Source organism: Plectropomus leopardus, chromosome 20, assembly GCF_008729295.1.
Source record: "Plectropomus leopardus isolate mb chromosome 20, YSFRI_Pleo_2.0, whole genome shotgun sequence".
In the NCBI taxonomy this organism is placed as follows: Eukaryota; Metazoa; Chordata; class Actinopteri; order Perciformes; family Serranidae; genus Plectropomus; species Plectropomus leopardus.
This window is the reverse complement of record NC_056482.1, coordinates 4,592,192-4,608,912: the sequence shown is the minus strand read 5'-3', so window position 1 is coordinate 4,608,912 and position 16,721 is coordinate 4,592,192. Positions and strand designations below refer to the sequence as shown.

The 16,721-nt window shown below is 41.1% G+C and overlaps 1 protein-coding gene across 5 annotated transcripts in view; it reads left to right on the top strand.

The window, feature by feature from the left end:
- The window catches only part of mast4 (microtubule associated serine/threonine kinase family member 4), a 124,416-nt gene extending 107,995 nt beyond the window's left edge, over positions 1-16,421 (top strand). For 4 of the 5 annotated variants that reach the window (XM_042509471.1, XM_042509470.1, XM_042509469.1 and 1 more), the window contains 9 exons: positions 350-459; positions 1,123-1,244; positions 3,873-4,087; positions 5,333-5,533; positions 5,976-6,202; positions 7,557-7,679; positions 8,014-8,150; positions 9,107-9,291; positions 9,389-16,421. In XM_042509471.1, the coding sequence (XP_042365405.1) occupies positions 350-459; positions 1,123-1,244; positions 3,873-4,087; positions 5,333-5,533; positions 5,976-6,202; positions 7,557-7,679; positions 8,014-8,150; positions 9,107-9,291; positions 9,389-12,906 (4,838 nt within the window). In that variant the 3' untranslated portion in view covers positions 12,907-16,421. The remainder of the gene's footprint in view (positions 1-349; positions 460-1,122; positions 1,245-3,872; positions 4,088-5,332; positions 5,534-5,975; positions 6,203-7,556; positions 7,680-8,013; positions 8,151-9,106; positions 9,292-9,388) is intronic. The other variant, XM_042509472.1, reaches the window with a different exon arrangement.
- Positions 16,422-16,721: the final 300 nt, after the last annotated feature.

Here is a 16,721-nt window from a genome sequence, read left to right as displayed (position 1 = left end):
AAAAGGGAACACAGCTAACTCACTGACCCCAATCCAACATTGTACTTAAAACCAACTCTTAGAACATTATGAAATAGCAAAAAAAATTAATGAATATCAATAGAAGTAACCAAATACATGAATATTAGCTTTTTTATTTTGCATTATGAACATTTGTTTTGACATTGTTGAAGCTCAAAATGTTTTTTTTTTCCCTGCGATAAAAATCTGTGGACATACAGGCAAAATTATTTCTAAACCAAGCCTGCTGTTCAAAGCTTTTCATAATCTTTTTTTTCTACTTAAAACGTTGTGGCACCTTTGAATAACCTGTAATAACTGAAAAATCTACCCTTCTCATCCTCCCCAGCTCGCTCTGAGAGATACCATCACCTGGAGACGGAGGAAGACGACACAAACGATGAAGACTTCAACGTGGAGCTGCGGCAGTTCTCCTCTTGCTCGCACAGATTCTCCAAGGTTTGTCCTTAATCTCCTGCCCTCTGATTCCTCACACTAACACGCAGACATCATCATTACCACCAGAGATGTTGGTAATGTAAATGAGTTGATGCCCTCGTCTGTCCTGCTGCTTTTCTCATGGAAAACAAAGCATGAGCGAGTTGTATTTCATATGGAAATGTGTGTCTAGAAAACACACGCCGCCGTCCCTTCACCCCTACAGTATTAAACCTACATTTCGGCTTTGCATACATTTTACGCTTCCAAATCAGATCTGTTTTTTTTTTTTTGTTGTTTTTTTTTATAATGTGGAACACAATACAGTCATACAAGCTGGGAGTCATTGTTGTGCTGCATTGCAGTATGCTCCCCTCTCACATCAAAACAAAGCTTTACAGGGTCTCAAAAAGCAGCGGGACGTCTCAGAGGAAGTTTCGAGCTACACTGAATCTTTATTCCTCAGCAGCACCTAAGACACAGTGCTCGTAAGACATAATGAAATCTGCATTACCACAGAAAAACACAGTGTTTCTGCTCTCCTCTCCATTGTAAATGTTAAAAACCCTGGACCAATCAATCTTTGTAGCTCATTCTCAACCTGCCTGTGTGTTTTTAAACAGTACCTTGCCTTTGCAGCCCGCGTGCAGTGAAGTGAATCATTGTTCTCTGTGTGCTTGTCAGGTTTACAGCAGCCTGGATTTGTCCCGTGGGCACCTGGAGGAGAAGGGAGAAACGGAGGGGAAGAAGAGCGAGAGCCCTCTGACTGTCGACTCTCTCAGCTGGACGCCAGACTTTGCTGAAATGTAGGCTTGAAACTTCATTAAAGCTCTCTGCACGTTAACACCATAACATATATAGCAGATTTAAATATGCAGTTCAGACATTTTTGCTTGCAGGCAAAAATAATAGAAATCTTTTTTGGTATGTGGCAAGACCACTGCTGGGTACAAAAATACATTTGCATTATACTACTAATTAAGTAATGGAGGAAGTATTTGGACTTTTTAATTAAATCAAAGTAACAATGTATTATGTAGGGCTGGGGCGACACGTAGATGTAATCAACATAATCGATAATGTCGATTCACATAACATGCGTTGACGTGTCGCACTGTTTCACACAGCGCGCGTAACGAGAGCGTGAGCCACGCGTGTTGTTTTTTGTTACGGCGCTCGTGTATGCTCCTGAGCAGCGCTTGTCAGGCGCATCTGAGCTGTGTGTCAGCTGCAGCACATCTAGAGAAACGGTGCCTCGCCGTTTTTTTACACGTGATGCTCGCGTTAGTTCACTCTATACCACTTTATGCTGCAGTTTAAAGTCTCTCTCTGTCACAGAGATAAGGAAATCCAAAGGTGTTTGTTTCACCTCATCTTCCTTGCTTCCCTTTCAAAACAAAAGCTATCTGACTGTGTCTCTGTGGACAGAATGCAGTTGCTGATACAATGCATTTTACTTTGAAACATTTACAGGATGGGGTTATCAGCTGTGCAGGAACTTGTATAACTTCAGAAATGAGTGGAATATGTGCTAATAAATATGAAAATACAGCACTCGTATCAGCAGGCAGTGATATGCCTTAAGGCCCAGTCAAGGCTGAATGTACTATATATAATTATTTCTCTTAGAGAAAAGTTATAGTGTTATTCAAATTGCACTAATTTTACTGTAAGATGTTTTGTTGAACTGCTAGATTTGAGGTTTGTTACTGTAACAAAGAGTAACTGTTTTGTTACGCCTCCTAAAAGTGACTTTAATTTTACATTTTTTTTTATCTATTTTGCTGTTGGATTGTTAAATGTAGATTGCACTATATTCCTTTTACTTGAATGGAACAAGCTCTTGCATTAAATTTATTTTGGAGAGACTTTATGTCAGACTGTAAAACACAGATTACCAGTTAAGACTGGGCTATTTTTTGTTGGGGAAAAATGCCCTGCAGTGTATGACAAGTTTTAAAATGTTATTATTGGTAAATTCGGTGTTATATTAATCGTGGAATAAAAAAATAATAGTTAGATCAAGAAAAAAAAACTGATAGATTAATTGAAAAAATAATGGATAGATTAATTGTAAAAAAAATAATTGTTAGGTGCAGTCCTCATATTATGTAAAAATGCTCTATCACAAGTCCTGCATTCAAAGTCCCACTTACAGAGTTATTATCAGCAAAGTTTACCTATTAAATACATCTTAAAAGTGAAAGTACTCTTTCTGCTAAAATAATACACCTGCCGGCATTATATTATTATGTGACATTATGAGATTTTTAGTTTTTCTAAACCATAACCTGAAGCAAAGTACTATAGCTGTCATCTGAAACTTGCACTTGAGTTAATGCACTTAGTTCTTAAATAGTTAGAGAAAATAATCTAAGATGAGGTTTAAAGCAGCTCATCGCCTCATGTAACACAAGAAAATGTATTAAATTGACTCACATACTTTGTCCTCTAACTCTAGTCAGTGGCAGTGAACATGTTTACCTTTAAGATAAGATAAGACTTTTTTTTTATCCCGAGGGAAATTTCTGTACAATTTAAAGTTGGAAAGCAGATAGAGAGGGCAATATACAGAAACTAAAATAACAGCAGTAGGTGCAAAATATAATAAGTAGATAACAGTAAGGTGCGATGCAATGAATATTATATATATGCAATACCAAAAGTGGGTTAACAGTATGGATGGATGATTTAAGACAGTAAAGACAGAAATCGATATATGTGGTGAGTGCAGGCCCTTAAATAGCTTTAAAATATCTTAAACTCAATTTATATATATTACGCCTTAAAAGTCATTAAATAGTCTTAATTTTCATCGTAATTCTTGTCATCGTAATTGCTACAACCATTTTATCATATTTAATTTAATCCATCTTGTAATTTATTTTTGTTAAAATGAGGCAGGCTTTTCACCATATAAGTCCACATTTCTAAAGATATAAATCTTTGAACCTACTGCCAGGGTTAATACAGACTTTTTACTTTATACTTGCACTTACCTTTTGGAAAAATGTGGATGTAAGTGACTCACTTCGATTACCATATTTCTACATAAAACCAACCTCTGCACAAGACCACATACTTACCTTTATACTTAGTTGTAATGTTTGAATAAGAAAAAGATAATCTGTCCCAACATTTGTCTTTGATTTGGTTAAAAGTTATCTGGAAAAGGTCTTAAAAAGTATTAAATTTAATTATCCGATAATTGATTGATTTTTGTAGGAGATTGATTTTAAATCTACCAACTGCATAAATAATGCTGTTTATACCTATCCCTCATAGATCAGATATTATTCGTGATTAGTAAACAATCATTCTCATGTAAAACTACACATAACATCAACATATACAGTGTATTCAAACAACATTTGGCTCTTAAAGTGAGTGAGGATCTGTTCATCTCATTAGAGTCTCTTCTTTCTTTCATCCAGGCCGTCACTGTCCCACTCAACTGACACGGACAGTGTGAATCAGGGCCCTCGCCCCAACTTGTTACCAAAGTTTGCCATCTCAGCAGAGAGTGAGGGAGATGAGACCTCAGGCCTCGGTGACCCCAGCAAGACCTCTTTCTCTGTGGCAGAGCTCCCACAGGACGAGCCTGACGCCACCACTCCAGGGAGCACCCACAGTGGAGCCACGCTCTCTGGTACCAAACGACAGTCTGCTGCTAATATACAGTTATATTATACATGCACTTGGTTTTCATTTAAAAAAAATAATTCAGTTGTAAAGTCTCGGAAACATTGAAACTACAATATCAAAGCTGTTTTTGTTAGCACTGGTAGAGATAATAATGTCAATATCAGCAACCTTTGCATTTTTCTTTTCTAGTTTTTGTCATGCTACTTGTTTGATAGCCCTTAAGATGTTTTTAAAGGAATAGAAGTACAAGGAATAGTTTGAAATTGAAGGAAATATCCTTTGCTTTCTTGCAGAGTAAGAGGACTGATATCACTCTGGTGCCTCACTGTTTCCCACTCATGCATTTATTTGTGACGGCCTACCACGATTAAAACATCTGCTGCCACAAACAGATTTTCTATTTGCCGAGCTGGACCATTCATTAGGAGTGCTTTTGTAAATACATAAATCATTAATTCATTGCTCCACACTCTCAGAGCGCAGAGCACACTTGGGACACAGATGGAGCAGCAGAATGGCAAACTGGCAAAGTGAAACTTAACCGTTTATTCTGCTGGGTCTAAAAGTTTACATTCATTCACAGCAGCTGCCCTTCTCATCCATCAGTCTGATCAGATCAGCTCTGAACGATTAGACAGATCAGTTATCCACCTCTTGAAGTACAAAATGCTGCTGGGGAAAATAAAGCTCAGGGAGACCCACCAAAAAATCTCTGTGGTAAACACTGTATCTTTACTCTAAATATGAACATATAGTCCTGAAATATATGATTTCATTAAACTTCTGTTCCATCTTGGAAAGCTCCACATTCATAAGTCAAGAATGATTGACTTATGAATGTGGAGTAAAAGTAAATTAAGATTGTCCTAAACTTTCACTCACTTAAATAGTCCAACAACTGCAAAAATGCAATTTATCTTTGGTGTTTAGACAGAAAAAACAAACATGATACATCAAATTTATTAGTGCACTTTAGAGGTGTTAGTGAGAGCATTCTTTTAATTTCAGACAATGCCAGGCAACCTGTTTCCCTGCTTCCATTCTTTATGCTAAGCCAAGCTAACCAGCTGCCGACTGTAATTTCATATTTAACAAACGTACATGACAGTATCTAATGTCTCATCTAACTCTCGAGCAAATTAGCGTATTTTCCAAACGGTTGATCAGGATGCTTCTCTCACTGCTAAATAATTCCATGATGTCAGCATTTGTTCAGTAAAGTTGTGTGCTCATCTTTTCTAATAATTAGGAAGTTTCTCAGAACATCTGGACCAGTTGACACCCAGAGGTGAAGGTGTGGAGAGCCCCGACAGCACCAGTCATACCCCCGCAGACCAAGGGGCTCAGAACAACTCCCTGCGGCCTGAGAGCGCTGCAGAGAAGACCGGAGCTGTGGCAAAAGTCCCAAAGTCTGTCTCAACCGGTGCCCTGTCCCTCATGATCCCTGGGGGTGAGTCGAAGAACACACGTTGACATGCAGACAGATGTGCATGCTCAAAAATATGAACTGAACCAGTTTGTAGAAGTATGTCAGAGCAATAACGTGTCAAGAATTACAATAAGAGCAGCTGACTTTGTACAGCCAACGTGAAAGAGATGAAAGCTCACTACGTGGATCTGTGCGAAATTGGCCCAGCATGACACCTGCTGTGAGTTTCATTTTACAGAGTGGCTGCGGGCAAGTAGCCGAGTACAAGCCGCTAACAAGGCAAATAAGCAGGCAGGGCAGGAGCGAGAGGTCCTCACTGCTGGGGGAGCCTAAATCCCATTAGCTTCACCCACAGCAGGAGCAGCGTGAACCGGGCTCATGAGCTTTATAGACACACCTCACTACTGGCTACAAGGCCAGCCAAAGTCTGGCTGATTAAATAAATCATCTCTTATTTTTCCAGATGTCTTCGGGGTGTCTCCGCTGGCCAGCCCGCTGTCTCCTTACTCCCTCTCTTCAGACCCTTCCTCGAGAGACTCCTCTCCGAGCAGAGACTCCTCTCTTTGCACCACTAACCCACGACAGCCCATTGTCATCCACAGCTCGGGGAAGAAGTTTGGCTTCACACTTAGGGCAATCCGGGTGTACGCCTGTGACGGGGACATCTACACTGTCTACCATATGGTCTGGGTAAGGAGTACATCAAGCTGTAGGAGACAGACAGCAAACTGAAGCCTTATTTCAACTGCACAAAAAGACAATAACACATTTCACAACCCGGGTCAAATGACTCTGCAGTAGAAACTAGGGGTCGACCGATATTGGTTTTTCAGGGCCGATATGGTAATTAGTACTTAATCAGACCGAAAACTGTTATATGGAACTAATATGCATTAACAATGAAATAAAAATTTAGAATATAACAAACTTCAACTCAAAACTTCATATAAATGCCTTTATTTAATTTTTTTGGAAACTGGAACTTTCAACATCATACATTTAAATAATAGAATAAATCATGTGAAACTGTGAAAATAAAAAATGAATAAGTAAAATAGCTCCCTGAGGTTTTAAAAAGTAAAAGTTGCTCCCATGCTGACTTCCTTCCCTGGTGTTGGTTGAGTATAATACAGACATTTTTTTATTAATGAATTTTATCGGCAACCATTAAAATAAAACGCCAATACAGATTATCGGCAAAATGCCAAAAATCGGCCGCGAGAATCGGCCACGCCAATAGTCTGTTGACCCCTAGTAGACACAGGTTTTTATCACCTCTGGCTGACCTTTGGCATTGATGGGAATACAATAACCCAGGTGAACGTGGTAATTTCAGCTCCTTATCCTGCAATATGCAATGACATGCCATCACTAATTAGCCTCAGTCTCCTCCTTAGTAGCTGAAATACCCTTGAAAGCCTAAACTTTTAACAGTCAAAAATCTGTATAAACAACGGATGTTTTACAAGATCAGTTTGTATGCATACCACTTGAGTTTGGGGATTCCAAGTGGAAAGGAGTAAAAACAGAAATGTCTTGAGCTTTTGCCCTACTCTATTTATTTTAACCCCAATAAAAAGGGAGTGAAACAGGTGGAAAGTAGCAGCCACACACAACTATCGCCATCATAACACAACACAAATGACTCTTTTTTGCCCCATATCTGTCCGTTTGTCTCTATATATGATATATAATGTCCAGTGGCAATCTCTGCTATACTACAGGAGCTATTTGTGACCTTCAGAGAAGGTTAATAAGCATATGAGGTTATATGAGGAAAGTACTGTAAGTCACAAGAATTTGATTTTCCCCACATGGGTCTATGTAGTGATCATGCAGCAGGATGAGAGGTGTCAAATCAATAAATCACCTGCCAGGCGATACTACTTCGTGTTTACAGCTCTTCGTTGTTGTTTGTTTGTAATGAGTCAGTATATGATTTTTTTTCTCTTTTGTTTTGGACCAAATGAACCTTGAACTTCCATAAGGTTATGAAGAAACATCAATGATAATCTTGTCTTTCTGGTGTGTTTCTGTTAATCAGAATGTAGAAGAAGGTGGGCCGGCACATAAAGCAGGACTCAAAGCCGGAGACCTCATCACGCATGTGAACGGAGAGCCAGTTCACGGTCTGGTCCACACTGAGGTGGTGGAGCTCCTCCTCAAGGTAAATAAGAGTGTAGTTTTACCTTCAAACTGCAGCTATTTGATTTGGAATGATTTTCTTTATTTGATTATACTACTTGATTATACTTCAGCTCAGGATAATAATAATATGCTTCATGGTGTTTGGAAAATGTGTAATTGTCATTTAGTATAGATTCATTGAATAGCCCAAATGGAATTAACTTGAAGACCAAAATTATTAAAACTGGCATCTAACCCTGACTGCAATCAAGTAACAAATCCTCCAAATTGAACAGTGGTGTGATCTGACTTAAGGTTTAACCATTTAGGACACCACATGCAAGAATAAAAATTATTCTGAATTTTTTTTTCAGAGTGGGAGTAAAGTGGCCATCTCCACAACCCCGTTTGAAAACACTTCCATAAAAACCGGTCCAGCCAGGAGGAACAGCTACAGGAGCAAGATGGTGAGATGTGCCAAAAAGCCCAAGAAGGAGAAGACTCCAGAGAGGTACCAATCTTTCACACAAACTTGAAGTTTAGTCACTATTGATGTAGAGGCATTTTTTTCTTGTTCATTATTATTTATTTTCCCCATTATTATTATTTAACCACATAATGTGGATTTATTCTCACATGTCCTTGATATAAGAATCCCTGTGCTCACATGTATTTATGTCAGCACTGGTTTACTTACAGAAAGAAAAGATGAAGAGGCTGTGTTTAAAATGCAGTAGTGCATTATTGGTGTCACTTAAAAGGACACACAGTGTCACCGATGTGTGACTGACCGTTGTGCTGCAGAGAGAAAGTGAGTCAATAATCTAATGACAAGCGTGTAGTTATTACAGTGTTTCCTGTTGGCCTCTAGAGGGCAGATTGACAACACTGACGGAGTATGTAAATATGTGAAGGGTTACTCTGCGTCTAAAAATGTTTAAAGGAGATTGTGGAAATGTGTGAAAAGCAAAACTGTGATTATATAAAACTGCAATGGCAATATGGCACCAACTTATTACAACTTATTCCCTTAGCCTATGAAAATATGCGAAAACCAAAAAGTAAATGTTTATGTGAAGTCATAATGCAACTCTAACTTTCATATTGTTTGTTGGTTTTATTAGGTTTTGCTTAATTAGATGTTGCTTTGTATATTTCTGCAGCTCCATTTTTAAAAAAAGTTTTGCCATAAGAAATAAAGTAAATCAAATGTTGAATAGAAAAATGTAAGGAACCTGATAATCCATAACGCAACAGTAGATTTTACATAAAGACATTTTAGTTCCTGCTTTTCTAGTTTTGAATAATTGAAGGTAATTTTATATAACACAGCAGTACATTTGAATGTGTTTTATTAGTGATTGTGCTCATCTACAGCTGTGTGTTTTTGTTTTATAAAGGCATTTTGAAATAGGCACGAGTGTGTTCTGATTTCTTTTTTCTATGTGTCACACTGCTTTTTTGCAGGCGGCGCTCCCTTTTCAGACGTTTTGCCATGCAGCCTTCTCCTCTCCTGCACACAAGCCGCAGTTTCTCCTCTCTCAACCACTCTCTGTCATCTGGTGAGAGTCTCCCTGGCTCCCCCACCCACAGTCTGTCCCCTCGTTCCCCTACTGCCGCCCTCCGCCCCACACCAGACTTCACCCAGTCAGGTGGAGACTTTCACTCAGAAATTATGCCTTTAAATTTAATTTCGTTCATTATATGTTAAATCACTGATTTCCTTTGTTTGGTCCTTTTACCTTCCAGGTGGGAACTCCTCTCAGAGCAGCTCTCCCAGCTCCAGCGCTCCAAACTCTCCCGCAGGCTCTGGCCACATCCGTCCCAGCACCCTCCACGGCCTCGGCCCCAAACTGCCCGGTCAGAGGCTGCGTCAGGGGCGCCGCAAGTCTGCCGGCAGCATCCCCCTCTCTCCTTTGGCTCGCACACCTTCACCTACACCCCAGCCAACATCTCCTCAGCGCTCACCTTCTCCTCTTCTAACCGGTCACCCTGTCGCCATTTCCAAGACGACCCAGGCCTTCCCTGCCAAGATACATTCCCCACCCACAATTGTACGGCATATTGTGCGACCGAAAAGTGCTGAACCACCTCGCTCCCCACTTTTAAAACGTGTCCAGTCTGAGGAGAAGCTGTCCCCCTCTTACACAGGAGATAAGAAGCACCTGTGTCCCAGAAAACACAGCCTCGAGGTGACGCAGGAGGAGGTGCAGGATGAGGAGCTGAGGCCTGGGGAACGCGATTACACCGTCTTGCAAAGTGTGGAAGAAACGGCGTGCGAGCCCTTGGCAATCACTCGAGTTCGACCCGTCGAGCAGGGCTGCCTAAAGAGGCCCATCACCCGCAAGATGGGCCGGCAGGAGTCCGTGGAGGAGCTCGACAAGGAGAAACTCAAGTCCAAGATGGTTGCAAAAAGACAGGACTGGTCAGAGAGGAGAGAGTCTCTGCAGAAGCAAGACGCTCTGCGGGAATGTGACTCATCGCCCTTGTGTGGCGATGACAGGGAGGAAAGTTTTCTGGTCCGAGGCCAAAACAAACAACAGAGCAGCTCAGACTCTGGCCCTCTGGAGGCCAAAGCTGCCAGCACAACACTTAAAGACGTGCTCTATAAAAAACTCAACACACGTGTGTCTGAGGGCCTTGCTGAAACACCTGGCAGCTGCGGGGAAACTGACGGAGGACTCAGGTCAAGTCTGTGCTCGATTCACCCCGAGTGGCCGCACTCCAGGCAGAGTAAAGACAACGCGAAGCCGGACAGGTTGGACTTTAAAGCTCCCAGCATCGAGTTCACCAGGAAGAGGCTGTCGTTTGAAGAACGAGAAGACTGCATGTGCCGCTTGTCCTCTGGCATCCATGAAAACCTGCACTTTGGATCCACTAGATCAAAGAGCCTCCAGTTGGACACGGCCGTGTCCCACGACCACATGAAGGCCGGACTTGGAAGTGTCCACTCCAGCCCTGAGGGTCTGTCCCCAAAGCTTTTCTCCGGCAGAGGAGAGAGCGCCGTGGAAAAACTCCAGCTCATCTCCTCTGCAGAGTCTCCTCTTCGAAAGACGTCATCCGAATATAAACTCGAAGGACGCCATGTCTCCTCACTCAAACCTCTGGAGGGCACTCTGGATATCGGCCTGCTCTCAGGGCCCAGAGTCTCCAAAACAGAAACTTGTTTATCCAAAATGGCGGAGAACACAAGCGACACTGTTTCTCTGAGTCCTCCGATTTGGCTCCAGACTCCTGCTGAGAGACAAATAACCATCCCTCAACTGAAAACTGACAAGCTGAAGAGCCCCCTGACCTGCTCCCCGAGCCCTGAAGCTGTTGCCTCTTTAAACAACATAGTTGCATCCAAAGATCAGTCAAACAATGCAGCCACAGATGTGAAAATCAGCACAACTGGCGAGAAAACACAGGAGAGACACCACAGTGAATCATTAAAGGCTCAGAAAGTGGAGGCCTCAATCTTTCCTGTTAAACCAGAAAGCAGGACGGGTTTGAAGTCCAGTTCATCACTGGCTCACGAACACAGAGCCCCTCGACACAGCTCGCACTTCTCCTCCTGTGGAAAAACACCCTCCATACGGGAAGTGAGCAATGAAGATCAGGAGGACGAAGCGGAGCAGCAGGAAGTCACGCCACACACTACATCACAGAGCACCGACAACTCCAGCACAGTGGTCTCTTTGACTGCAGCAAAGCTGAAGGTAGACATTAAAACTGCGGCTGCAGCTGCCAGCGGGCCATTACCTGTGTCGCTGAAGCGGAGTGTAAATTGCGGTTTGGATACAGGTCAGCGTCAGAGCGGGGAGAAAAAAGCAGCACAGAACTCAAACATGACCTCTGTTTCTGAGGTGAATGTACAGAACAGCTCTGCACGGCTGCCAGAGAATGTGCTCTCAAAACAGCACAACATCTGCTCTTCAAATACAGAAGCGCAGGTTTCTGTCACAGCATCTGGTCCCGTGCACCAGGAGAAAAGCTGCAGTGTGAAATCAGATGGTCAGGACAGCTCACAAAGAGCTCTTAGTAAGGACGGCGAACAGTCTAACAGAATAGCTGTGAAATTGGTCGGTGATACAGGCAAGAAAGTTAATGTTAGTGTCGCAAAAGTGGAGCAGAAGAGAGACATGTCTACAGTGGTCACCTCTTTAAATAATGTTACACTGGGCTTAAACAAAAAGGAAAACACTGTCGGTGCAATAGAGAGTGGTAGCACGTTGCTACAGAATAAAGAAGCCACCTTTTCACCAAAGACTAAAGATTCAGAGCAGCTCTCCAAACACTGTCCAGCTGAAAAAGCACAACACAAATCAGAATACGGCACCTCTAAAAAAGAAGAAAGTCTTCTCAGTGTGAACGCCGCAAAACAGAAATGTTCAGCTTCAGCAGCTGCAAATGAAACTGTTTCGATTCCCAATAGTAAGTCGAGGCCTGACACGCAGCCTGTACCGCACACTGCTACAAAGACAGAGACAAAAAGTCCTCCCGTCCCAGCAGTCAAAAGCAGTCCAAATTCAAAACAGAGAGATCTGTGTAAAGAATTAGCGCTCTCAAACGTCCAAGTAACCCCTGACTCTAAACTGTCATCCAGGCAGGAGCAATCTCAGCAGCTGACACATTCTCCCGCTCTCGCCCAGCCCAAAAGCTCTGTAGCAACTTCAGCTCCCATCACAAAAGAAAACTCTGACTCAAAGCCAAAATCTCTCCCTCCGAAAACCGTCCCTTCATCACCGACCTCTAAAACATCCGTAGCTCCAGCGCCAGTCATTAAACAAAGTCTTGATGCCAAACATAAAGACTCCTCGCCCAAAAACCAAGCCCAAGTTGTTAAAAGTCATCATGGCTCTAAACCAAAAGACGCTGCTGCACCTCATCCGCTGTCCGAAGCTCCCTCCCATCCCGATCCGCCACCTGTGCTGCCCAAACCTGCCATAAAAAAAGACACTCTGAGTGGTGGAGCTGTCTCAGGCAGGACCCCCAGCTGTGCACCCCAGGAAAGCGCCATCAAGGTATCCAAGGAAAGCCCCAAATCTGAGGCACTCAAAGTGGACGCACACAAGGGCCCTGATACCCGGACCACCACCCCTGACAAACAGCTGCCCTCCAGCAAGAAGGAGCAGGTGGACCGGAAGAAAAAAGACACTGTTCAAGAGGTCCCCTCTGCACAGAAAAACACTAAAAAAGATGCGTCCAGAGCCACCATGGCCTCTGACAGAGACTCTGGCAGGAAGCAGCAGAAGGAATCGCCACGGAGTTCCAACAAAAAGTGAAACTAAAGGCTGTCATTATCGCTTCAGAGGTGTTAGAAAACGGTTTGTGCAGACATCATCATGCCTTTCTTTTTTCTTAGTTTGAGGACCGGGCAAGCTGTTATATGCTGATGGACAGGTAGGAGTGTGTGTGTTTGTGTGTGTGTTTGTGGGAGTGTGTGAGATAAGATGACATAAATGTTTGTAGGTCTGAATGTAGGCGATTGTTTGCAGATCATTTCTGGTGTTTTTTTACTTTGATGTCGAGGTGAATGTTTTTTGTTTCTGCTTTGTGCAATCAGTACGTCAGGGGCTAACAGGGAGGAGCCTTACAGAGGTTTTTGCGATGTACTGTAGAGTCAGTGCCATAAATGATTTTTTGAATTGCACTCTTAACTTCGAGACTTGGAGGACCTGAAGTCTTTTAATGCAGTAGACCACACAGTTCTGCTCCAGCAGTCGTATCACGATTGTTTAATCCAATTCTTTTTATGTTGTTTTTTGGGTTTTTTTTTTTTTTGTGCAGTGGTACACAGAGGGAATGCACTATGTCCTGTGATTTTCACCTAAAACTTAAAAAAACAAATAAATTCGGAATCATCTCACGGTTCTAGAAATTAAAAATTAGTGAAGGGGCCTTAGAATTATGGGAAATAAAACCTTGCTGTTCTTAGCAAGCTGTGGTGTTTATTCACATTCCTCTGACATGTGTACATATATTTTTGATTTTTATGCAATATGGTGTAAATATTATTGACACTGTAAAACTGGGATTCATGGGCTTACATGATTGTCGTTTGTATTATATGTATAGATTTCGTTTGTATGCTCAATATTAAGAGTATCTGCTTGATGACTCTGTGGTCTTAAGTAAGCTACTGTGATGTATCTCATCCAAGGCATCATCTTCTTTGTGACTTTAACATGTTTTCACATGTTCCAAATTAAACTTGACGAGAGAGGGAGAGGAGGGCATGAAGGGGGGAACGCGGCTGTTTCTAAAAAATGTAGCATTAAATAGCAAAACTGTGAGGGTTGTCAGCATTTCCTACGAATGTCTTTATTGTTGATGATGTGTTTGCTGGCTGACTGTGGTTTAAAGAGAGATGACTGTGTAAAATATGAAATGTTGCGTTTGATTAATGAGATGACGCTGATATTCTGTTTGCCAGTAATTACTGTAGGAGCTTTCACAAGACTTGAGGCATCAGCTCTTGTTATGTCCAGATCTGTGCAGAGGGATTTTATAGGGAAACTTTGATTTTTTTTTTAACCTTGACCCAATTCTCCCTTGTTTACGCGTCTAAGTCACTAAAAGTACTCGGGCATGTTTGTACCATCAATTTATGTCCATTAAAAATGATATTCTTTGTCACTGACAGGCTCATTGTTTGTTATTAGCAGTGTCTGAAAACATGAAGAAGACACCGAAGAAGAAAGCCACAGATATTTGAAATGTTTTACCTTTTGCTGATCTGTTTGTTAGCGTGACCAAGTCTCACCCAAGGAGAAGTCTTGTTCTGAGCAGTGACTTGTTGCAAGAAAAACATCAGCGGAAGCGATGTAAATCACAAGTTTCATTATTATTTGGACAGCAATATGATATTTGCTGATATCACAATGTCTGCCATGACATGATGTTGATTTTATTCAACTCAATGGTCTGTGATCAATATGAGATGATATCAGTGAATACCACAATCTGCCTGGTGATAAGCTATTATGCCCAAACGCCATGGAAATTTAAAAATCAAAGCGTCTTGAAAAAGACGATATGTATCAAAGTTTTGACTTTGCATTGATAATATTGGATAGTTGGTGATTGGATTATTGTATCAGTCCAGATGTATCATTACTCACCTAGCAGAAACGTTAGTGACACTATGAGAGAGGAATGCTAGGAGGTGATTGTTGTAGTTATTTAAAAGATTTTCATGGCTGAATATTTAGCTGTTTTTGACAATGTGGAAAAATCTGCTTTGGAAAGACTTGATTACACTAACAAACAGACCAGATTAGCAAAATGTAAAGAAAATCTTTTCCTAAATGCTGTCAGACACTTCTAATAACAATCTGAGCCTGTCGATGGCAAAAAAAATGCACTTTTAGTGGTTGTAAATCAACAGTTCACAGTTGCCATTAGGAAATCCATTGCAGGGTTTTTTACTATTGCAGCCGAGGCCCTCGCACTCAATAATGTACTCATTTTAAAAAAATTTCCCATTGGTCACTTAAACAAAAAAAAGTGGAAAAATAGGGGCCACGTAAAAAAAAAAATCAGAGTTTCCCCTCAAGATCGCATGAGTGAGATAAGATTACAGTACACAGAGAACTTCGCCGTCAGGGTTTTTAACGGATTTCTATGTCAGGTTTCGGTCTCGGTGTTGTTTAAGTCGTGTGTGAGTGTTTCGATGTTTCAAAGGACTCTTCATAATGAGCAGCAGAAGGCTTAAAGCTTCACTGGGTAAGCATTTTTATATAAGAAACCCTGATTATTTGCGTAATTCATGTCGACAACATACATTGATGTTTTAATACTTGGTACTAAAAATATAAGCTGTCATATATCCGCATTCACTTTCTCTAATTTACTCGCTCACACTCACAAACAGGTGTTTCTATACTGTAGATGCCTTGAAATGATTGCAAACCCTAAACAAGAACCAGAGAGTAGCCTCAGACACTAAGTATGTAATGCAGTATTTGCTCTGTTGTGCTGGCTGTGTAAAAACAATAATCTTGTCTACATATACTCTTATTTTGAAAAGTCAAACACGATGGAGAATACAGTTTATCTGAACGGCAAACTGTATCTGAGAATGACACTGAAACACATGAGATTGATTGCAGAGATTTTTAATGTTAAAGAATCTGTTTACTTGCATTAGATATTAATGTATTGCTAATGTAGTGTGAGAGGAAAAAAACGCACCTTAATATTTGCCAATATTCACTTCAAAGGCAGAGAAAAGTGAAATTGGAGTTGAAATTGTTTATGAATTCCCTTCTGATTTAAATGAATCACTGAATTTTATTTGAACAAACATTTTTCCCTCCCATACTTTTTCTTTCCTGCAACGACTGACATTTAAACCCTCAAAGCACATTCAATGTTTGTTTACAAAGCATCATGGATGTATATTTTGTATATTGTTGATTTGCCAAATCTATGTTCCGTGTCCGAGATAATGTTGTTTCTAGTAATGTGAGACTTTGCTCCCCTTTGCCACCAGGATGTTTAATAAGAACATTTGTTTGTGCTGTAATCAATGTCTTTTCCCACGTCAGGTTCTTCTTCTTTCTCTGCTTGTCTTTTCAGTTCCCCGTTTTTTGTTTTTTTTTCTTCCTCTGTGCAAAACTAGTATTAGATGAACTTGCTTCTGATGGTTTGTCTTTTAGAATATGTGCAATAAAAGTGTTTTGAGTTTTGTATTTTGCCCAAGGAAAGCTCTATGGATGTCATAAATGTTGTATATTAAAACAGATATTTATACTTCTAATGTTGCGTAATACTGAAAATAAAATGGAATTATAAATTATTTTTTTATTTCTCTTCTGATACATGGCATGGATTAACCATAGACTGTAAAAAAAAAAATGGACGTAGCTATGCTGTGTTGTTTTTTGGTATGTTGTGAAGCCTTGGGTTCAGCATTTCGTACGTTGTCATCTTGATGTTTTTTGGAGCCAGAAGTGGCTGGATTTGTGCGAGAGGCTGGTGCTGCGGAGGAGCGAGGAGTGGCTCTGACTGAGACCGAGGATCCTATCAGCAGACAGCCTGTCCCTCAAAGTGGCCCGTCCTTAAATATGAGTAACTTTTTTCATCGAATTTAAAC